This window comes from Tauraco erythrolophus, chromosome 19 (genome assembly GCF_009769465.1).
Source record: "Tauraco erythrolophus isolate bTauEry1 chromosome 19, bTauEry1.pri, whole genome shotgun sequence".
Taxonomy (NCBI): Eukaryota; Metazoa; Chordata; class Aves; order Musophagiformes; family Musophagidae; genus Tauraco; species Tauraco erythrolophus.
Window position 1 is genome coordinate 13,796,047 of NC_141483.1, and position 23,774 is coordinate 13,819,820.

Consider the following 23,774-nt stretch of genomic DNA (forward strand, 5'->3'; position numbering starts at 1 on the left):
CCTCCAAAGCAGCCGCAGCAGTTAAAGATCTCATGCAGTCTCTGCAGAGCAAGTGGGATGGGGATGAGCCTCTTGTTTGCTTCAGCCCTGTTCTCCTCCAAACACAGTATTCCTTCTGACAGCATCGAGTTATCTTCTTTCCCAAAAGCATGCAGACATCTGGCAGTTTAATTTTTTAAACCTTTTTTCCAGCAGAAAATAGTTAGCTGTTTTACTACGTAGTTACTAGGTCCAAAATACCAAAATCCACAAAAGCGAAGAGTTGCTTCTTAGATTTGTTTAAGGTTTTGAAATTTGTTTCTCTATCAGTGGAAGATCTTCAGTGTATATGGGGAAAAAAACTCATGAGAACATAGATTACTGGTTTTGCCTCTCACAGCCTTTGAAATTGGAACTAAGTATTCTAAGGGAAATAAAAATATTTTACAAGTGGCCCCTCTCTGACACAGGTTAGTATCAGTTCTGATCCACAAGAATTGTAAGTCTGAAAAGTAATCTGTTTTTTAAATTTGACTATTCATACGTTCCTTGCTCTAATTCACCAAAAGGATCTATTAAAAACCAAGAAACCCAAACCTGATAATTGCAGAATTCTCCCTGCATGACTTTGCAAATAAGTTTTTCCATGCTACCCAAAACACTTTATCATTAATTTTATAGACATCGCCTTCCTACTGCAAAGATCAGCCACACCATCACTGATTACTGGGGTTTTTAGTGCCATCTCTTATATATTACAAATGGAAGTAAGTTAAAATCCAGCCAACATGGAAATAAAAGATAAAAAAATATACTCCAGGGATCTTTGCTGGACACCTTTTTCTCCATTTAAGGCATACGGGATTATCCTTTAAACACGTCTGATTTCCAAGGGACAGGTTCCAGTTTCCCTGAGGTAAAAATCACTGCAAAATTTTTAATCACTCAAATTTCTCTCCTGATCATTTAGAGGGAAATATCTAAATGATTATGTTGCTCTTTGAGGAAATCCAGAGCACAGGATTGGTGCGAAGAAGAATAGAAGAGTATTACAAAAAGAAGAAAATAATTTAATTGTAAACTTTAATTTGGATGGAAAAGAAAAGAAAATAAAAGAAAGAAAAAAAACCACAAAAAACCCCACCCCAACAACAAAAGAAGCATCTTCACCTTCTCCAAAGTGTCACAGTTAGATTAAGAGTGACAGGGAAACAGAATGAGCCTTACTCTGCCTTGAACCCCAAATAAACTTCAGAGAGCAGTCATCAGCTATTTTCAGCATTTGTGCATTCTAGCTGCTCTTTCACTTCGAAACAAACCTTACTGCTAAGTTCTCCATCTCTAGGTCAAACTGTGAAATTGTGCTGAAGCCATAAATGCTGATAATCAGTTGTAGGAGAGGGGCAAGACGACCTCCAGTCCCTTCGTGCTGGGACAACAATCACAGAACATGACGAAGATTATGAAGCATTAGCCTAGAAACTAAGTGATCACCTACTTCTCTCCTCTAGAGAGTGAAGATGTCCATTGTAATGGAAAAATTAGAGTAGGGAAATCAGGAGTAAAGATAGGATTAAACGAGGAGTGCACAAAACAAGAGAAAGGAAGGGCACATGCAGATTTACTTCTAACACACCGTGAGCCTGACTGGAAGAACAGAGGAGACCCAGATCGCTGAAGTAGCTTCCCAAAAGGAACACCTAAGAATGCACAGCAGGAAACCAGTTTTAGTCTTGAGAACTTCCTATCTTGGCTGGGGATGCAGCAGAGGAGGCAGCCTGGGATAAATTTTCCTGAGTCCAATCAAAGAGAGGGCTTTTATATTCCACCATTCTGAGCTAGAGAAGCAAGAGGGCTGCTTAAATGTCTTGTAAAGCAAATTCTGTTATGCAGTAACATATTTTTCCTACATAATTCAAAGAGAAGCCACAGGAAGATACAGTCAAAACAGACAGCTTTGCACACTAATTCTTCAGACGTTTTTAATCACCTCTCCCCTTAGCATTTCAGGCTGAAAAAAAGAAACAAGTAAGGGGAGATGGGGGACATTGGATTTTTTCCCTCAGAAAAATTGGCAAATTACATGCTGCATCTATTGAACAGCAGTAGGAGCTCATAGGAAAGCATGCAGGATTTTGTGACAAAAGTAACTAAAATCCTACATTTAAATGAAAGGCATTTCAAGATCCTGGACAATCATTTTCTAGAAGCTCCTACACTCTTCAAGTAGTTGCAAAGTTTTTGACCCTAAAGAATTCTAATGACACATTCGCCCTCTCTGCAGTTAATGGGGATTACAACGTTTAGTCATTACACACATTCTTTTTGATAAATGTTGTAATTGCTCTGAAAGCAACATGCACACGAGTACTAGAGTCAATGTTTCAATAACAGATTATGCAGTTAGTGAATAAGTATAAGCATTTTCTGCACACAATCTGTTAACATGGGATGTCTCTGCACATTTAAGTGCCCTCTTACATTTTCTGGGTCTTCCGAAATCTGCCTCTTTCGCTATCAGTAAAATTAAAAACAAACAAACAAAAATATTTCACCTGCAGACTCAGCACTATCATTCCAATACAAACAACAGGATACATTTCAATATCTTGAACTCAGTTTAAATTCTTGAAGTTATGCAGCTTGACAAACCAGACTCTTTAAGATGGTTTGCCATGACTATCGACTGATTTAACAAAAAATAAAAACTTAAATTTTTCCATGGACTAAACAATAAAAGGAGCATTCTATGAAGAGTCTAGATAGGTATCTTAAAATGAATGGAAGACTAAAATAAAAGAAATGTTATATGAAATGAATAATTTCTAGCACTTCAATCATAAATGGTTCATACACAAGTTAATTACGTTTGTCTTTTATGCTGTGCAAGAAGTTGTAATATTTTTGTGATTAGGCAGTAATAGAGTACAACAACAAAAAAGTTTCATGCTTTTTCATTTGAAATTTGGGATAAAAATTGACAGTGTTCAAACACCTGAGAGTTATCCTTCATTAAACATTTTCTATTCTGATTATGTAATAACACACTGTGGTTTAGCCCAACATTACAGTTATACAAACAGTAGAAAGATAAAAATTGCACACATCAATTGTTGTTTAGATTTTGTGTGCAATAACTCTCAGGACAAAACATTCTCTTTTAATCAATCTTCCCTAAGGAAAGCACAGGGATTATTCAAAAAAATGATGGAGGACAAACAGGACTAGTCTTCAGTATTACTTTTTGAAGGCATAAACATTAACTTGCAGTTTCATCGCTTCAAAATGATTTTTTGTTGGTTTCTTTTGAGCAATTTCAGAAACATTAGTAAGATATAATATAAAATAAGGTAAAAATATCAAAAGGTAGAGTTTTCTATGAATTAATTTAATTACTCTAAACTACAGCCATTCCACAGTACAAGCCTTGCTAAAGCATGTAACTGAATTAAGGGTGCAATCCTGTAGTTCCAGGACAGTTAACTTGTTCAAGGACTGCAGAACTGGGAATCACTTCCATATGCTTCACATAAGCAGTATTGCATCTCTTAATGATTCCTGCCTTTCTCTTCTAGAGAACAGTACACTTAAGCTGAACTGATTGCATTTCTCTGTCCTAATATATATCCTGTTCACAAAGCTGGAGATATTTTACCTCTAGATCTCCTTTGGTAATGGATTCTTCTTCCACACGGAACTGAAGGTCTTCAACTTTCCTGTGGGGACAATTAATTAAAATTCAGATAACACAGAAAGAAAATGCTTTCAAGCTCTCTTTTCAGTGGAAATCAGAACTACTGTAACATCATTCTGGTTGTATGAGCAAACTGCCAGAAACATCAAGGAGAAATCTTTCACAGGAAGCATTAGAGAGAAGGAAAGCTGCTGTCCTTAAAACACAGCCACTGACAAAGTAAGGCAGCAGTTTTCCTGCAGCTCTGTAAAGAAAGAATTTTGTTAAATTTTCTGATGAGTTAAAAAGAAAACCTTTAAGTCACCACTGATTCTCTCATTCTTTCACCTTTCTGCATGTCCTCAAAAGAGGTGACCTAAATGAACAGTTTGATCTCGCATTCTGTATATTCTACCGCTCACCTAAGAAATGGTCAGAAAGATAGGACACATCCAAGACACCCATGGGCCTTCTAGAAGTGCCCTGGTCAACTTGCATCAAAACTCTGGCACCAACAAACACGTCAGGTGTCTGGATGAACCGCAAGATGCGGAACGGGAGCGTGAGGAAGAACATGAACTTGCCTTGTCCGTATAGGAGTCTTCGAATGAGAAGACAGAGGTGAGAAGCTAGTGTCTGACTTAAAATAAAATCTGTAAAATTTCTCCCCTCCTCTGACTCTGGTGTAGTGCAATGAAGAAAGAGTCAGATCTTCTTTTCCCCTCAATCCTTTCAACACTGGAGGACGTTGCAAAGGAAGAAACAAGCATGTCATCTTTGCTTTGAATTACACACACTGCTGGTGCCTGCAGCCTGGCTGGCAGCTGTAGAGATCACTGCGTCCAAGGGAGCTACGAGTGATGGATGTCTAAAATAAAAGGACACTAAGAATTTATTACTGGGAGTGAATCTCACCAGTGCGCTTTGGGAAACAGGATTAAAGATCATCTGACTTCAGGTCACTGCTGAGACTGACTTGAACACGCATCCCAGAGAACTTTCAAAGCAAACAGCCCTAGAGTGGTCGGGAGGAAGGAGGAACGGGAAGGAGGAACGTTACACTGCCGAAGCCGCGAGACATTCCCCGGCTGCAGGACGTCACTGGGGTGAACGGGTGGCGGGCGCACGGCGCTGCACGCTGCCTGGCAACACGCTGAAGGTGAGCTCAAGGCCATGGAGGACTGCAGTGAAACAGACCCCCACTGACCTGGCGTTCAGCAGAAGCAGGTCTGCAGCCAGGCTACCACAGTGCTGCAAAGCTGCTTTGTTGTTGTTCGTTTTTTTTTTAAATTTAAAACCCCACTGCATTATTTCGTAGAGAATACACAAATAATTCCAGACCTAACTCTGCTTGTTTTGAAAATTCAGTTAGAGTGGGTCCCATAAAAAGCATGAAAACTGTAAATTCATTGCCCAGGGCTTACCACTGCGTTTTTTCAGCTCTGATTTCTAGTTTTAGGGATGCCCTTCGGAGAGGTCGACAGCTGACGGATTTCAGGGCACACACAAGCCTACAGGGCAGACTCACAACGGGTTTCTAGACTCTCACTTTGCAAAAGCATTCCTAATCCACCAAAACAATCTATCAGGTTATTTCCTCACCTAACCTTGTCCCAACAATTTATCAGATTATTTCCTTTCCTAACCTCACTTTACCTATTTGGTAATCTCAGTTCTGCTCCTCAAAATGGTTAAAAAAGGCCATTAGAAAAGGCATTAAAATTAATGACTTTGATGATTTTCCTGTTAGAGACAGACTACCTAGCAGCACACGACTGGCAGTAATAAATTATTCACAAGAGAGCTAAACTGTAAATTCTTAATCCAGCACTGCCAGGAAATGAGATGATCCATTAATTTCATATGAGTAGGAATAAAATCCTTCATAACAGAAAACAATAATAAAAGCAATGATTTGCATGAAATTCAGCTCTGAACAATACTTACAGCTTCTAAATAAGTCCACTTTCTTTGGCTTTCCCTCCCCAAATTTAAGATAGTTTCTTTTTTAGTTTTAATTTTAAGAAACTGTAATACGATTTTATACAAGAATTACCCACAGCTGCATTATTCAAGATTTGTTTAGTATTTCAAAGTTGCCACAGCATTTTCTTTTAAAGCCAAGTTTGTTGTTAACACAGTTATACTAATAAAGACAGTTTTTGGTTACCTTTTCTCTTCCTCAAGCTGATTGAGAAGCTCCACTTTCTCCCTATCAGCAGCCTCCACCATAGCTCGTAGCTGGTCCATTTTTGCTTCCATCTCCAGTACATGCTAATTAGCAGGAAGAATAAGAACAAAATCTCAGAAATTTTTTCCAAGTTATGTATCTATACCTCAGTAATCACAATTTGGTAAAGTGATGGGCCAGGGCACAGGAATGTTATCACATTCGAATATGCATGTAATAAAAGAAAATAATTGCTTATGGAGATGCATACAGAAGTTCAACCAAAACGAGTTAAACAAAATAGATTTGCTATCTCATCAAGTCAGAGTTCCCACAAGGAGGATCTCATAGGTACAGACTTCCTTACTTCAGTTTTAGAACATCATGTCTTACTCTCAGACCTTTTCAGTAAGAAAACACAATTTTGGAAATTAAGTCAATTGTCTTAAAGCCTCTATTTTAAAGAACAGCGACACCACTCTTACCCGATCGTGTCCATCGCGAACAAGTGCTAATTCCTGCTCTATTTCCCCTACGTGACTGGCTGCTTTTGCAACTTCTGCCCTCTCCAGGTCCCTCTCTGCCAGGAGCTGTTCAATGTGTTGCTGCTTCTCCTTCAGTGCCTCCTGTAGGGCTGTGGTACCAGAAATTTTTCTTGCATACCGGGAGGATGTTTCTGTCAACTTCACAAAGTAAACAGTTAAAAATCATTCCATATCAAGTGAAAACCAGGGATAGCTCCAGACTTTACAAACATTGGGTTAGTAAAGCAAATGCTTTCTGTAACCTACTGTACCCTCTACTTTTACATTTAAATTATTTTCTAGAATTTAACGATGGCAGTACATGTGTAGTAAGACCGCTTGGTAGCAATCAGCAGGTAGTGTGCAGGAGACAGAAGGACTGCAGTGAACAAAAGGCTAGCCTCAACTGAAGGCAAGCTTGGCAGACTCACACAAAGGCCAGCTCATTATGTTTCTAAGTGCCTTTTGCATTAAAAAAAGAAAGGCATCCTTTTCACAAATTAAAAATATTCTGCCTCTAGTTACCAAGTCATCATCTTGGGTCACCAGCAACAGTGTGACATTTCCAAATGCTCTATGAAAATTTTTTGAAACTCCCAACTAGCATTGTGCACCTCTACTATGGGAATGAAACGTCCGAGATCAAAGCATAAACCTTGACTTAAAAAGCCAGCCTTACAGCTAAAACCTTGTGAAGAACAACAGTTGGCATCTGGTTAAAACATATGTTTATATCACTTGGAATTAAATTACTTCTGGAAAAAAAATCTGAAAGAGTAAACAAAGAGTATAGATAAAAATGAAATCAATCTGGAGAACTATAGCTAACATGAACCTTAGGGTTTTCCTTCAGCTTGCATGATCTCTGCTGCACTGAATGGAACCAGTGTCAGTGAAAATTCAGCATGGCCCTGTCTTCTACTTCCTCAAGAGTTTTTGAGCTAGAAGGGAAAGTAAATAAACTGAAATTATGTAGTAAAAGTGAACAAGAGTTGTGAAAACAGCAAAAACTGAACAAAAAAAATCTGATACAGCTTATGAAAACTGACTTTATGCTTAACAGCTCAGAAATTTGTCTAAGTATTAAATGAGAATGACATTTTAGTTAAAATCTTACTTAAAACAAAACCCAATAACAGAAGAGCAAATCTTTGTTTATTTTAACCTTTAGCTCTAACAGTATTACCCAAGATAGGACAATGTTTCTTCCATGATCCTTTCAGAGATCAAACTGTTGAAGAACAGTTACCATATACAGCCTGGAATGCTGGCATGGGACAACATCCCCAACAGCGTAACACGGACGTATTCTGCTGTCACCACAAAAACTCACTTTCCCTTCTGTCACCACGACTGCTGCACAATTTCTCTAACTTGTCTGCTCACAGCCTTGAATGGTACATCTACAATATGCAAATGTTGTATCAAGTGACTCAAAGGGTCCGAGAGAGAGAAAAAACCCATCTTTGATGCTTAGATTACTTGTTTCAGAGCCTCTCAGTTTTTAGAAGATATCTCATTCCAGAACGTACCGCTTTTTAACAATTCTGGCTCTTTGAACCAAACTTAACTCCTGATTCCAGACGAAATCTAAAAGATTTCAGAGAAACATCAACTTCTTTCAGATTTGGCAATAAATACAAACTGCAACAGGCAGGCTTCTTAAATCACGACATCACCTACTTTGACAGTTGTTTTTCTTACCCAGGAAGAAGAAAACAGCAACAGCCCTGAATAATTGGAGAAGACTACGTAGGAGCCCAGCAATTTCCAGATAAGTTATAATTTTCCTAGAAACTGGAGCAAGAAAAGTCTGCTGTGTCTAAACTGATTTTAGGAAATCCTGTTTCTTCAGCAGCTTAACTTTTAAAGAAAAAATGTCAGAATTATTTTGACAGTCTTTCTAACTTGGATGGTAACCAAATGCTTGTGTTGCCTGAGAAAAAACAGTTGGAAGAACGCTGGAATTTTAATTCTAGAAACAATGGATTACAGAAGCCTTATATTTTATGGCCCAAAACATGCAGAAGCCCTGGGGCACAACGCAGAGGCAAAATAAACAAATACAACGTAGACATTTAGGAGGTGTAACTGTACTCTGTTGCTGCTCAGAGTATCAGAGCACACCAATAAATCGTAGAGGTCCACATTAACGCTCCACCACCAGCTCACAAAGTCTGCCCTGAACCTGAGGTGGCACCATATGTCAGCGCAGCGATTTCAAACCAGGGGGCACTCTGCAGCTAGAAGTGCCATTTCCAGAATGGATTAAGTAATAAAGTCCCACTGTTCGTGCCAAATAAGAAACCCCTTATGCTTTCTGTGATAAGGTATTAACCCTGCTGCCCTGCCCAACTGTTGACCTCTGTTCACTTGTAATCTGCTCAGTCTTGAAGGAAGACAGCAAGTCACCTCTCTGCCCTGCACCGGCGGGTCAGGGGGACACTGTGCCAGCTAAGCAGTTCCAGGTCTGTGGGAGTTACAGCGATCTCTCTCTAATTAGATGTATTTATGTCCTTTGGTTTAAAAAAAAAAGTAAAAATCTAGGGTGACTGTGGAAAAACCCCAGTTATTTCTATGCTTTTAATTGAAAAGAGAAGCTTCTTACAATTCAGCTTTCCCAGAAGATCTCCCTTTTACTATTGCAACCCAAGACTAGGACATTTACGTAACAGCGTAACTTTAAAAGAATCCGTAGTAAGCGGGTGGTAAGTAAGTAAGTAATTAGGTGGAATTAGTACTGTGTTAGAATTCACCTGAGCCACTGTACTTTGCAACATTTAGCCTTTATGAATTCACAGGATTAAAACCAAATCTAAAAGAAAAGAAAGAGGCTTCTTGTCAGCAAAGACTTGACAATCACTACTTCTGTATTTCTCAGCCGATTCATCTCTTTCATAGTAAAGAACCTTTTACATTTTAGACAATTTGAAGCTTCCTACTTAATAAAACAAGTTTGATCTATGGAAGCTTTAGTGCATACCAGATTCTCAAACACAAACCCCGTGTGACAGAGGTAGTGCTAGGAAAATGAACACCCAAATGGAGATTAAGGTCAGAGAACACTGACACCTTTTCAGTTTTTTTGGCATCAAAAGCCCCTTTCTTATCGCAATAACTCAGTTAGCCCAAATTAACTGTGCAAGCTTAAACATCCAAATATTCAGCTACTCTTCAGGGCTAGCTAAGATTTCCTTCCTTCATGCATGCTTTGAATGAATAAGAGAGCACAATTAGATGCATCTCGTGCTCTGCCCAAGATCTGTTCTATTCTCAATTTATGCAAGTAGCCCACAGGCAAGTGCCACGTGGATTCCTGATTGGGAACGTAAAGCATGCAACAGAAAAAGAAGCTTACTAGTCCTGTACGGCTTGGCTTGCTGCTTACTGAAGAAGCCACCGAACTGAGCGAGCTCAGGGAAGATGCACTCGGACTACGCTTCAGGGCTGTGGGAGTCGCCAGCACTTTTCGCACAGTTGTCTTGGCTTTCGCCGGGGTCGTTGACGGGAATCCGATCTTGGTGACTTTGTGGACTGGAGCAAACAAACCGTATTTTGGCTGACACTGAAAATACCTTGAAAAAAGCAAAGCAGACAGATGAGAGTACTGAATTAACTTCTGTCTTTTCAGATACACGGTCTGGCTTCACAAACAATTCTAGATCAATAGTCTGAAAGTATTAAACGACAGGGTAAGAGCTGGTGACAATCTAATCTATATTAGATTGCAATTTAATTTTTTTTTTTTAATACTAGATTTGGAAAGGGGACTTTGAGAGGATGAAAGAGCATGATTATATCAGACTTCAGAAACTCAGAGTAAACTCTTGAGCTAGAGCTCTGTTTCCTAAAAATTCCATTCGGATTCAAAGTTTAACATGCACAGCTTTCCTCTTTGATACATTCCTCCGAGCTGCCAACAACAAATGCAATAGCAGAGAGTTAAAAATAAAAATCAGACTTTAATTAAATCACGTAGGTTTATATTTTATTACATACATACCTATATACATATGCGTATTTGATTATACAGAACATATCTTTGGTTATATGCAAACAAAAGCAACTAAAAATTTTAAGTTGAGATCACCAATGTGAAGGTGACACAATCCTTGTAAAACTACTTTTTAAGGCGTTAAAGGACTGTTCTTTATACCAAACGAGAAAGAAAATTGTGATGGGAATTAATGCTTTCTAAGTGTCACTCACTGGAGGAAGAAGCTATACTGTTCCAAATGTTTACAATGAGGCAACTATTGGTACAGGAGTTTTCTGTTCCTGTGATGCAGGAAGATTTCCATTAAGTTCAGCTATTAGATAGCCAGGGGTATTTTCTTAACTGAGCGTTCATTCGAAGCTGAGAAACCAAGCAGACATTCAAAAAGCAGGAAATTGTGTTTTCCATTACCAGTCTATGAATAAAATTCACATGGGAGTAGAAGAGATCTACTAATCCCATGAACATGGGGCTGATACAGACTTTCAGTGATGTGTAGGCGTCAGAAAATTCAAATCAGTGTCTAACGATCCCCCACCACCACCAGCAGACAGGTTTACAACCTAACTGCTTCCCTTGATACCAAGTTTCATGTAAGATATTAAAAAAAACCCAAGACAGAATATAGAGATACAAGATCTTTAAGGTGACTCCTATCTGATAATAGACTAACCTTGTTCCAGCAACGGCTCCATCATTCTTTCCCAGAGGTTCATCCAGTTCTACTCCACACCATTCTCCTTTAGCAAAGTCAGTTTCTCCCAGGAAACGCACAACTCCAGCTTTTGTTCCACCAACCTAAAGCAGTAAGGCACACCACCGCATTTACTGCATTTCTGAATTAAAACACCAAATAGAGCAAAAAAGCATTCAGGATAATCATGTTCACAAAGCACATTAGTGACACGACCAGTTCTTACTTTCAAGCTGCATATTCTTTCGCCTGTGAGTTTGTTTTAATATGTTGAACAGATCTTCACTACCAAATTGTTTACAGAAGGAAAAAAAACCCACAACTAAATCACTTCCCTACCATTTAGTTCTGTCCAATTTGGAATTCAGGAATTTTGTCACAACTGAAGGGCACAACTCCTATTAGGTGACTTGACATGGCTACAAGATTAAAAATACATTTAACAAGACTCAGTATAACCAGCATACTGAATGCAATGGATCTGCACGATAGTTTCACACAAATTTCCATCAGCAAAGAAGGATTTCTAAGAACTATTTATTTCTTATTTTAATTCCATGAGGAAAAGTGCAATAAATGAAATAAGAAAAAAGTCTTTCATACTTTTTCACTAAGGAAGAGTTCAGATAAACTACATAGTACATCTCTCTTGCATTTAAAAGAACTGATACAAAGCATGATGCACAGCACCGCAAAATTTTAGATGCAAACAGCTATTTGAATTCTCAGAGAGAGGGGAATAATATTCTTGATCTTTTCTTCACTTTTTTTTTTTTTAAACACTTCTAAATGGAAGATTAGAAATAATTTTTCAAACTTAAATCTTTACAGTCATTCCAGTTACCTACAACATCCCCAAGATATAGCTTTTCCTAACTCCCAGGGCAGGGAAGAAATCAATCAAGTGAAGAAGCAAAAGGTGTTCAGTGTGACTGACACTTGCCAAGACGGGCCACAAGCCAGAACTGCAGGATTCGTGCTGGTCAGAATGCCAATGTGTTGTGCCCTATTTGTGTGAAAACCTGTTCAGCCTGCATCTAGCATTATGAAAACAAGCAAATGTTAATGAAAACCTCTTCAAGAGATTCACTGGATTCAACACGGACATTTTCAAGGCCATTGTGGGGTTTTTTTCCGCATTGTGTTTTCCAGCACAAATTATATAACGAGGAATATTTTGTAGCCTTGGCAGAGAGCTTGGATGTAACCTGCTAAACACAAAGACTGTAATTTTCCTTTTTAAATACTCAAAAGTATATTAGGATTTCATATGATTTTTACATTAGGCATTCTATTTCTTGGGGGGAACTTCCCAGGATAACTGGAGAACAACCACCTTCCTGCGCCGTAAATTAAGGCGCACGATCACAGTACACTCGATAATTCATATTAACGCATCTGGGAAGTGTTCCCACAAGAGGTTAACTGGGAGGAATCTAGGAACGGAGGACATTATCTTGCATGAAAGCACTAAGTGTCCACAAAGTGCTAAGAAAGTGCACAGGAGCTGCCACACATGTTTGTGCTCTACCTTCTGGCTCACCAGCTTCGCAGAGCCGACAGCTCTGTTAAAAACATGAGGCTTCAGCTGATGAGAAAAAACCCAAAACCTAATCCATGCTAACCTCAGAAACCCAGGGAAGAAGAATTATCCCTTTTTAATATTATTAAAATGATAAAGCTGACAGAGGCATCTTTCATCCATATTTAAGGAGGCAGTTCCCTTCTCCTCTCTCATAAGAGGCAGGTCTTGAAACATTTAATCTGCAGATCACCTTTACATCTTGCTTAAAACTTCACCGTAGCAAATTATTACTCTTCATGGAATGAAAATACACAAAGTTTACAGTTATCACGACTCAGCCTAATATAGTAACTAGTAAAACGTTTGGTATTTGGTGTTCTTGGCAGGGAACAGGCAAACTTCCCCTCTCAAAAAATAAGCATGAGTACTGCCTTAGAAAAAAAAAAAAAGAATTGTAACCAGCCAAGAGAGTCACGTGGAATCCAGATCTCCGTGGCACAGCGTCGAAGAGGGAACATAGAACATTTGTTAAAAGTATTTCCTGGAAAGAACTATCCATTGACATGTTATTCACCCTCAGACATAACCTACTTTTTCTAGAAGATGAATATCATTAATGTAAGTGTATATATATGTGTGTATATATAACATCAGAATAAAATTTAACAGAGCAGCATGAAAGAAAAACATGCACTTGGCTGTGCTATCAGTCCATACTAGGTCTTCCAAGTTGTCCTTCTCGTTATTCCTTTTCTAGCAAGTTTGGGCTTTTTTGCTGTTGTTTTTTTTCTTTAAATTTGGAAGACATCTTTAGGTGAAAAGACTGGTTATTTCTGTGTGTACTGTTTCCCTACTCAGTTTTGTACTGTTGTCTGCCTGAATAAACAGAGTCAAATCAAAAGAGGCTGTAAAAAACTCATTAAAGAAATTAGACAGGAAAGCTAGAACAATACCCTAGATAAGGAGCATCCCTTCGAAGACAATAGTCAGGTTTTCGGTTGCACAAAGGGATTCCTCAGCTCGTTTTACAGAACTGTTTAGTCAGGCCAAGGAATTTTATTGCAGTTTTGTGGAGTGGTGTTGGGTTTTTTTTGTTTCTGTTTTGCCGTGTTTGGGTTTTTTTAATAAACAAAAGTCAACGCCCAAAAACACACACACACAAAGCCTCTCCACAGAAGGCAAATGGGACAAGAAACACAAGAGCTATCTGAAGCACGGTGGGGGAAAAGGATAACCAGACACCAAGACTCCCAGGGACAGGAAAAACTGTTGCAATCTGTTCCCTCCGACTCAACCTGTAAATAAACCTCTAGCTAAGCAAAGCCAGCTCCAGGATAACACAGATTAAACTTGGGTGCAGAATACTCATTCTCTTTTGTTTCATACCTTGGCCCCGCTCATTTTCCACACTTAGGTAAAAGATGTGTGGCATTTATTTTGAAGACATTGCATTAAAATCACAAACCAGGAGCCGTGATGCAGAAGAAAAGTTTTGGCAGTGACCAGTCCCCACTGGACCCGTTACAGAAACCTCCGTGGATGCACCTGGGACTGCAACCCAAGGCCCAGTGGGAGCGGGCAAATGGAGGAATTCACATTCCAAGAACATATGGGGACGCACAACATGAGATCCCCAGGAGAAGCAGCAATATGACTCGTCTTGTAACCATGGTACCAGGGTTATTTTAAAACAAGATGCAAGGAAGAATGCCAAAGCATTTTTTTTTTTTTTTTCCCCAAACCTAGTCAAGCTTCTTTGAACAACCAGCTACTACATTTCTGCCTTCTGCAAATACTGAAATGTGTATCCTCACCAAGAGTAGGAATCGGAGCACGCTGTAGCAGTGACGTGTCGTAGCATCAACAAAGGGCTATACACACAGTTTTGCAGTTTTAAGCAAAAGCCTTCTAAGTCTGCAGTTTTAAAGACATATATCTATATATCTCCAGCTGCAGTTAAGTTCTCTGAATGTGACAACATGCCTATGTTGAAAGTATTTAAGAAAATAATCACTTATTCCTTTGGTAACGGAATGTGAGGTGCTGCTGTACAACACAGTATGGTAAAGGCTTTTCTATGCATAAAAGTTGCTATACATACACAGACTTACACTTAGTTCTCTAGAGGGTAAAAAAGATTAAGAAGTGTGTAATCACTGAACTGTACATATGAATATGAAAAAATAATAGTACTCACAGAATTATAGTATTTATTATAGAAAATTATTAAAAAATTTAAGAATTACAGCAAAAAAAAATTAAACCCCAAAACAACAACAAAAAAACCACAACCCCAAAAAACAAGTTTCATTTGCCAGTGGATCTACTTCCCAGTAGTGCATGAAGGGCCAAAAAAAAAAAAAAAAAAAGCCCAATTTCTAAAAAAAACAGGAAAAAAGTTTATTTAAAAGTTTCTAAAAGTTATATGGAAAAATGGAGCATCACTACCATGAAGACAGTTTTCCATGACCTTCATTCATGCTAAGGCAGGTCACTAAATAATAGATCACCGAAAAGAACTGCCAGACCTTTTTTTAGTCAGTTATCACACTCAATATAGTCAAGCTGCGAAATATAAAGCAATAATATGCCAGAGAATCTAGGTTAGGCTACAGGTCATTGTGGGGTGAAAGAAATTTGCTTGGAATTCACTAGAGTTATGTCAAACACATGGAAAAAGTGATTAAATTCCATTTATCAAATTATAACTAAGCTTACATTAATTTGCTGCAAGGTAAAGTGAAGTCCCAAAATGGGTCTGTAAACCCAAAGCAGTTAAAAACTCCCTGATGAAAGCACATCAGGGTGAGCGCGTCAAACTTTGTGAGAACCTCTGCAGAGCTCCACTTGCAAAGACAAGTAGGAAACAAGTAAACCAGTGTAATCCAGGAAAAAGAAGAGATGGTCTAAAAAATGAGACTGCTATTTAAACAGTGTTTATTGAAAAATACAGATTTCTTTGACAAGAGGATAGCCACTGTCTGAAGCTTTGTCGGTATAACAGCATCGCTTTCTCAGACCAGTTGAGCAGTTGTCACCTTCTGCCTGAGCCCTTATTGAAGATGACTCTTGGAAAGCACTGCTTGGGTATTTCTGTGTTGTCACACAGCTGAGACATTGGCAGAACCAAACCATAGCACCCATAATATGCAACACCTGTAAAGGCAAAAAACATCCAGACAAACCAACAGCACCTTTGAAAAACCTGGGATCTACTAATCAGAATCTTCCTTCTCTTGTTTCTCAAAATTTAGAGGAACTGTTTCCAGCTGGCAGAAGTAACGGTAATAAATTGATTTGTTTACCCGTTCAAGGCCAGAGGGAACCATCAGCTCATCTCCTCTGGCTCTCCTGAAACAGGTCATTAGGTTTCACCCAGTAACATCTGTAATTAACACTGTATCTGTACTGAGCTGAGCTGTACGTGTTGGTGTTTCCAGACCAGAGCTGATATCCATAGAAAACACGCTTCCATTGACAGCCTATTTTCATAGTTAATCACTCCATTGGTAGAAACAGATTTAAATTTGAAATAAACCAAATTTGACTGTGGCTTCTAGCCAACCACCCTCATTATGCTTTTATTTGGAAGATTACATAGAGCTCTTCAGCAACTGGCGTTCACCATGCGGCATCACACGTGTTAAGCACGACACCTCAATTTTTCCCTTCGTAAATTAAACAGATTGAGTTCTTCCAATCTTTTATTGCAAGACACTTTCTCTTGCTTGAGTCACTTTGCAGCTGTGTTCTGAATCCTTGCTGATGTTTCCAATGGGTTTTTCAAATAACTAAGGACATAACCATACAGAATATTCGAGTACTGACCAAAAGCATGGTCAGCACTGCTTAGAGCACCGTGTGTTTTCACGGGTCGTTTTGCCACATCGACCCATGAACTCGTCTTTGGTACATTTAGCTCCTGGATCTTCTTCAGCCACTGCTGTCCACGGCTGTTACACAGCTTATGCTCTCATTCTTAGCCTTATAAACTCTGCCATTAAATGCAAAATGCAACCAACAGCTTGGCCTGCTGGGGATGAATGGCAAGTCCCCCCGGACTGCTCCATGCATATTGTTATTTACCTCTCCTCTGTCTGGAGATTTCATCAGGAATGACTTACAATTACTTCCAGAGGATGGATCAAAGTGCTGAATAGTATCAACAACAGATTAACTCAAAGACAAACCACACCAGTGACCATATCCAATGGAACCAAGCAAGCCACTTTTTTTTGGAGGGGGGTAAGGAGTGGCATATGTGTTTGCCATCAGTTCTTATCAGTAAAGTCCAATGCTAATTCTGAAGTTAGATTCTCAGATAGTATTCAAAATAAAAAAAAACACAACACCACACAACACAAAGTATCTCTGAGTTTTCTTCATTAAATCTACAGTTTCAAACAAGGAAGTAAAATCTGTTTGACAAAACTATCACGTTTTAGTTTGTCAATATCTGGTTCCTCTGTTAGTTTTTGCTTGTCTTTTTTTTGCCTGATATCAGACAGTCTAGCTTCAACTTTTCCAGATTATCTTATTTCCTCTTAGAAATATCTGCATAACATCTAACACTTGGTCAAGCCATGACTAGAAGAGCACTAGAGCATCTACTAAACTTTAAGCCTGCCTCCCTAATTCAGAGTTTTCAAACCAGCAATTCTCCAAATCGCAGTATTAATGACGTCAGTTTTCCTGTGGCATTGGATATTATGGTTGAGTGACTCTGCTATCTAAAAATGCAAGAGTGACTACAGTTCTTTCTATTGATGGGAAGAGTATTCAGAGAAGACCTTGATCATGTGGATTCTCTGATGTGTCAAAGTCTGTGAAGGCAAACTGCAGCTTTTCCAGATCGGTGGTTAGACTCTCTCCCTGCTATTTGGCTATCTGTTTCCATGAAACTTGTAAGAACTTATCTTTGAAACCTCTACATTTCCACCCAATTTGGTTGCAGTTGACCACCAAGTTCAAAAGCTAGGCCAAAGTGGGGAAAAGAGCTAATGTGCAATAAAACACACAGACACGGTGGCACCACACAACCCTTGACTTCCAGAAGAAAAGAGTTTAATAATTAAAAACGATGTGCTATTGAGGTTCAATTCATTCAATCAACTCATTCAGTCACAAAGGAAGTAGTACAAAAAACTAACAGCAATTCCATACTACTAAAGCCACACATGATTTTGCCACCACACAAAAAAAGGAAAAGCAAAGACTAAAACAAGTAAATAAATAAATAAATTGTTCTTTCTCCCATCCTGTGTTGAAATAAGCAAGGACAACATGTTCCTGGAGGGGAAGAGAGACAGGGAGTCCATACACCAAAAGAAAAAAAAAAATTTAAAAATAAAATCAATCCATCTTGCGTGAACAAACTATCAACAAAGTATGTGGAGAAGTCACCTGTTGCTGCCATTACATCCCAGTAACTCACACGCAATCTGTGAGTAGAAGTAACAATATGTCCTGAAAAACGCTTAAACGTAACACCAAAAGCAAGCTGCAGTGTGCACAGAGGAAATCACCAGGATAATGAATTACAGGCAAAGCCTTGGGATACCTGCTATCCTTCAGCTACATTCTCATACACATATTTCATGCTGCGGCATTTGCAAACTAATCTACATTATATTTCATGGTATCCAAAATACTATGTTTAAATATACATACATAAATATAGGAATTATTTTCATTCTTGACTTCACATGACAAAGCCATCAAAACACCTTACAGTCAACTCAGCTAAAGGATGAAGACAAAGCATGACTGAGCAGCTAAGCACTGAGATACATCTGCAGTCACCACGAATGAGGCTCAGGAGGGGGGACAGCCCCAACAATCACGTTCTCAACTCCCACATTTTTTTCCCTTTTCTATCCTCATGCATTGTGGCCAAATATTTCTGCATTGCTGTAACTGTAACAATGCCAATGAATATTCGTTCTTCTAACTGTTAAATACTATTATAAATTTATAAATAGACTAAACTCAGAAGTGTGTTTTCTATTCAGAATGTTACAGACACTAGAATATGGAAAACTGAAAAATACCACATGGTCAATGCAGGAATACTTCTAAAGGGAGAAACTTCTCTCTACATGGGAAGCTTCTTTCCCTCTGCATTGACTTTATTTAGTCCTGGAATTTAATCAGTTGACAGACTTACGTCATGTTTACTTGAAGATAGGTTACAGGGGTGGAAACAAATCTGACAATAATCTCCTCTCAGTCTTTGCCCATTACATCACTAAATAAAGAAATAATGAAGAAAGAAATAACTTACAGTGAGCAGTGTAAGACAATAGGAAGAAATTAGATGTTACTCATGCATAAAGAATAACTTTGCAAAAAGGCCACATCAGCGTATGTCTGTAAATCTAGTTTGTAACCTTTTGTTGTGAACATATGGACAGAGGCCCAAGTCACAGCTTCACAGCTCAGCTCCAGAAGCATCAGATTTGGCAGACCATGATGAGGCTGTAACTGGTTAAATGAATGAAAGCACTTTAATCCCTTGAGAAGGCTAAGGCCCCTTAGTCAGTAAGATTTTTTATTTATTTATTTACTTATTTAAAATACAGCATCTGGTCCCTCCAGGAAAAAGCTTAGATGCTCTCAGAGCTGCTTTGACCTTTGGCAGGTGCAATAATTGTCACACAAAGCAGGTTTCCCCCTTTTATTTCAACAAGCTGGGTTTGTCAGGTTGGTTAGGTCAGGGGGTTTTGTTTGTTTGTTTTTTAAATCAACTTTGCATTGGGCTCTTCAGAAAACATAAGCATCTGCAATATCAGGGCAAACAGGTTCTCTGTCTGCAACTCAACCAGGAAACAGAAAGTGGCTTAGCCTGAAAGTAATTTGTTTTCTGAACTAGTTTTCGGCTGTTCTTTCCCACCTGGTTCAGTACCCAGCAACAACAATCCCACTGGCACAAGAAGGGATCTCTTTTTGCACAGGAATTTAGATTCACACTAGGTTCAAAATGCTGAAACTGTAGCCTCATTTTCAGCAGGAAAATGCGTTAAAGACCTTGCAGTCTGTCATTAACCCAGCAAAGGCTGGATGACTGCAATCACGGAAATGCAGATTTCCCCATCAACATTTTCTACTTTAAGCAATCCCCAAATATGAGATCACGCTGCACATAATTAATGTCCTCTCTCTAACAACTAAATCATGTCCAGATTCCAGAACATACTTCGGATCCTAAGAATGCACATTATGGTCAATGAGGAGCTATTTGAATTACTCTTTGCATTAATAACTTTTTCTTTGGCTTAACTTTTTTTTTTTTTCAGTAAAAGTTATACATCAATGCAACAAATGAAAAGCTGAATAAGGAGTTACATATCAGAAACTACAATTCTTTAAAATATGTACTTTATCTCCTTATATTTCAACATCGTATTTCCAAACACTTGTTAGTGAAAGGAAAATTACTGCTCAGCTTCAAATCAACTAGGCAGTTGAGTACATGCTTGCTGAATACGGCTCAGATATACCGGAATTCCAGGGAGACAGACTTCTTATCAGAGACCTCCTAGACAGCAAAGGGCTTGCGTGCTGTTTTAACCTAATTGTCTTTGAGGAGTAAACTACAGAAATCTAAAGGACTTCTCCTTTTGTACTAGAACATCCATTTCAAGGTATGATACTTCAGCTCGTATATTGACTTCACTGAGTTTGGTTTGCTTTTGATTTGCTTTGACTCCTCCAGCATCTCAAGAAAGAGAACTTCTAAGAAAACAGAACAACATCCATTCCTCCACAATTATTCTATTTCCTCTGCAGACATCAAGGTCTACCACAACCTATTTTTCTGATGTCTACAACTTGATTTAACGCCCTGGAACACGTCTTCTTCAAATGGAGGGGGGAAAAAAAAAAAGAAAAAGTTGTAGCAAACTGTTGCAGCAAATCTGCTGCAAGTATTTTTCTGCAGACATGCACAGGAACACAACTCAGTTGACATATCACACACCCTGAAGCGCTGTCTGTTTTGATGTTAATGAAACTTTTTGTTTAATATACAAGGTCTCTTGGAAAAACATGTTTTCTGCCCCCTGAAAAGGCAAGCCTGTTTTCTTTTACATTGGATAGGGTAGGACAGGGTAGGACAATTGGAAAGGACCCACAATGATCATCTAGTTCAACTGTCTGACTAATTACAGGCTAACTAAAAGTTAAATCAAATTATTAAGGGCATTGTCCAAATGCCTCTGAAGCACTGACAGGCTTGAGGCATCAACCACCTCTCTAGGAAGCCTGTTCTGGTGTTTGACCATCCTCTTTGTAAAGAAATGCTTCCTAATGTCCAGTCTGAAATTCCCTTTTCATCTCCACATCTACTGCATAGTTTAGCACAACCTCATACAAGATACTCTAAACAAGTCTGCATTTGAGACTCAATCACCTCTCAACTCTACTTGTTTTTTTTCAGCGGAAACAACTGGAGATCAGACAAATAAGAAAATAAGCTTAAGATATTTTTTCTATCCACACAAAACAACAGACTACACACTACAGCTTTAATCATCTCTTCAAGATTTCTTTATCAGCCTTTGATCAAACTACCTCATCCCAACATCACTGGCTATGAACACCTAATGCAGTAGCTTGCTGTGACAGAATGCAGAAGCAACTGTGAAGAGTTTACAGCTTCTTCTCACGCACAGGAATAGTACGAACATCTCAGTAGGAAGTGAAAAATGTCCCAACAAAGCTTAGCGGTTGGGAGACATCAGTTTGTCAAGCCTAAAATGCTTTGAGCCCTACCTTTCAGGTTCAACAAACTTCTGGCAAATTTACACTTGTGCAAGGCAGAAAAGAAGCTGAGGAGAGATGTGAATTGGTAAATGCATTTCTCTGGTGTTTAAACATTTGTCAGAATGGCCTCTTGTTTCTTGATAACCCAGATTGGGCAGAAAAAAAAAGCTATATGATTTTTGTCTGTTTTGTTGAAGGTATCCAAAACCAGCCAGCTGCCAACAACAACAAGCAAAAAATGGAACAGATCAATTCAAGGTAACTCCTTTAAGCACAGTTTAAAAATCAAAGTTAGAGGAAAAAAATTAACATTCCACACCCTAAGATCACACACAAAGATCAACAAAATTGAGCCACATCTGAAGTCCATTCTAGGATGTAATCTTAGCTGATGCAATGCGTCTTACACGTCTATGAATTTGCCCTTAAGGACATACTTTTCCAGTTAAGTATTTTAATAAGGCTCCCAAATGAGCTTTTGTCTATCAGGAATTCATTGTTCTGCTGAACTGCAATTCTACACCGCTGGAGGCTCACTGTTTTCAAGATGCAATTCTCAGCAGTTGTTTTCCTCGTTTATCCATAACCATCACAGCATTGCTATTACTAAGAACCTTCACAAAGTATTCAATAGCAGTCAGTCCAAGCTGCAAGAACTGACAAACGTGGGCAGCATTTTTTCACAGTTTTGCAATGGGGTGGTCAGACTAGAGCATATCTCAGGCCTATGATGCTACATTGTCATTTAGAGAAGAAATTCTGTGCTGAGGGGGGACTTACAAATTCCATCGAGCCTCTCATCCTTGTGTGACACATTACTGAAAAGTTACTGCTGTCAGTATAAATAAAAAACAAATTATATGGAGTAGTCCAGTTGCATTTGTACCTTTGATGGAGATGGAACGGCTAACCAAGTACAGTAAGTGACAGGCAGGTCTTTCACAACAACCGGTGCTAACTGTAGGCTCTGAGGACAGTTTCTGGCAATTACTCAGTACCAGCTCAGTTCTACAGTCCATATAGTGTTGAACAGGAGTTCAGTGACAGAGAAAACAGAAACATTAACAGATGAATGGGTTATTCAGCCAAATTATTATTTGCAATAGCCTAGCAATTTAAGGTATTTACATCTGAATTAATGTTAGACATGACATTAGCAGAGTCTAGGATCTACTACAAAAAATTAGCACCAGACCCAAAAGGGTTAAAAACCAGCAAACAAGAATCCTGTCCATCTAACATTCACATTCCTGTGCATACACTGTCTTACACTGGCATATAAATTACAGATATGCATCACTGACGTGCTGCGCTAGGAATTGCCCCAAAACCTCCAACTACAATTTGATGATTCAACAGGAAGTCTGAAGACAAACAAGAGAAGCAAGGAGGAAGAAATACTGAGTTTCATCTATTCTACTTAACAAACAGAATTTGGGATGTCATTACTATCAAACCATGGCAGTTAGGATATGCTGCTTCTGTAATTTGCACTAGTAAGATACAGGAAAGTCAGAGTGATGCCTTCGTAGACAAAGAATTTTCCCACACAAAGAGGACATCCCAGAAGATCTCACAAAGATCCTTGAGAAAAAGGCAAACAAGTGGTTAAAAAGCCAACGCTGACTGGAAGACGACAGGGCTCTAGTCTAACAGAAATAGCCAGGGATAAACGGTAAATCTTTGTTTCCAGGGTCACTCCAAGAAAGCACATCTCAGCCTAACTCTAGCAGTCAGCCAAACCCTGCCCTCACTTCACCTTGGTCTCCTTCACACTTTCTTTAACTTGGTCCTATGTTTTAAGCTCTCTTTACACAGAAAGAGGAATAAAATTCTTCCTGAAAAAAAAGTAAATTTAAAAAATCAAAATATCAATCCACCTGCACCGCAGAATCATAATCTAGTGAGGCAGTGCAGGACAAGCAATAAAATCCATGAGATTTTTTTCTACACAAGGTTCTTATGGTAACTCCAAAAATGCCTTCTATGCCAGGGCATTCATTCCTGTCCTTGTTTTTACCTAATGGAAATTTAAAACGTTATGTTGTAAATAAAAAGAGATTGTATCAAAACAGCAGCGAGACAACTCTTCCGCCTAATGACACACGTAAGTAATTCAAACCTAAAATCAGATCTCTGTTACAGTTATCATAGATCTGCTCGACACACAGGTATCATTTCAGCTATATTTGAAGGCTACACACACAGCCTTTAAGTAAAGAAAACAACATAATGTACCACCAGCTTTCCACTGCCTTTCCAGCAAAGGCTAGTCTTTCAAGGCAAAGCTTCCCACTTTTCTTAGCACGTATATGTTAAACCAGTTACCAAAATGACCCACGCTCTATTACACTGATCCAAATATAAAAGGTATACGACATAATTATTTTTTAAAAATGTTTAAACTAACAAGCTTTAACTCTCTTTTAAAAGAGTCGAATGATACATC

The 23,774-nt window shown here is 38.7% G+C and overlaps 1 protein-coding gene across 2 annotated transcripts in view; it reads right to left on the reverse strand.

Annotated features, from left to right (window-relative positions):
- The window catches only part of CLIP1 (CAP-Gly domain containing linker protein 1), a 60,033-nt gene that overhangs the window by 34,542 nt on the left and 1,717 nt on the right, over positions 1–23,774 (reverse strand). For both annotated transcript variants that reach the window (XM_086623312.1, XM_086623313.1), the window contains exons 3-8: positions 11,017–11,141; positions 9,705–9,921; positions 6,308–6,505; positions 5,823–5,926; positions 3,635–3,695; positions 2,461–2,493 (exon numbers count right to left, since the gene is read on the reverse strand). In XM_086623312.1, coding sequence (XP_086479438.1) covers positions 2,461–2,493; positions 3,635–3,695; positions 5,823–5,926; positions 6,308–6,505; positions 9,705–9,921; positions 11,017–11,141 — 738 coding nt within the window. The remainder of the gene's footprint in view (positions 1–2,460; positions 2,494–3,634; positions 3,696–5,822; positions 5,927–6,307; positions 6,506–9,704; positions 9,922–11,016; positions 11,142–23,774) is intronic.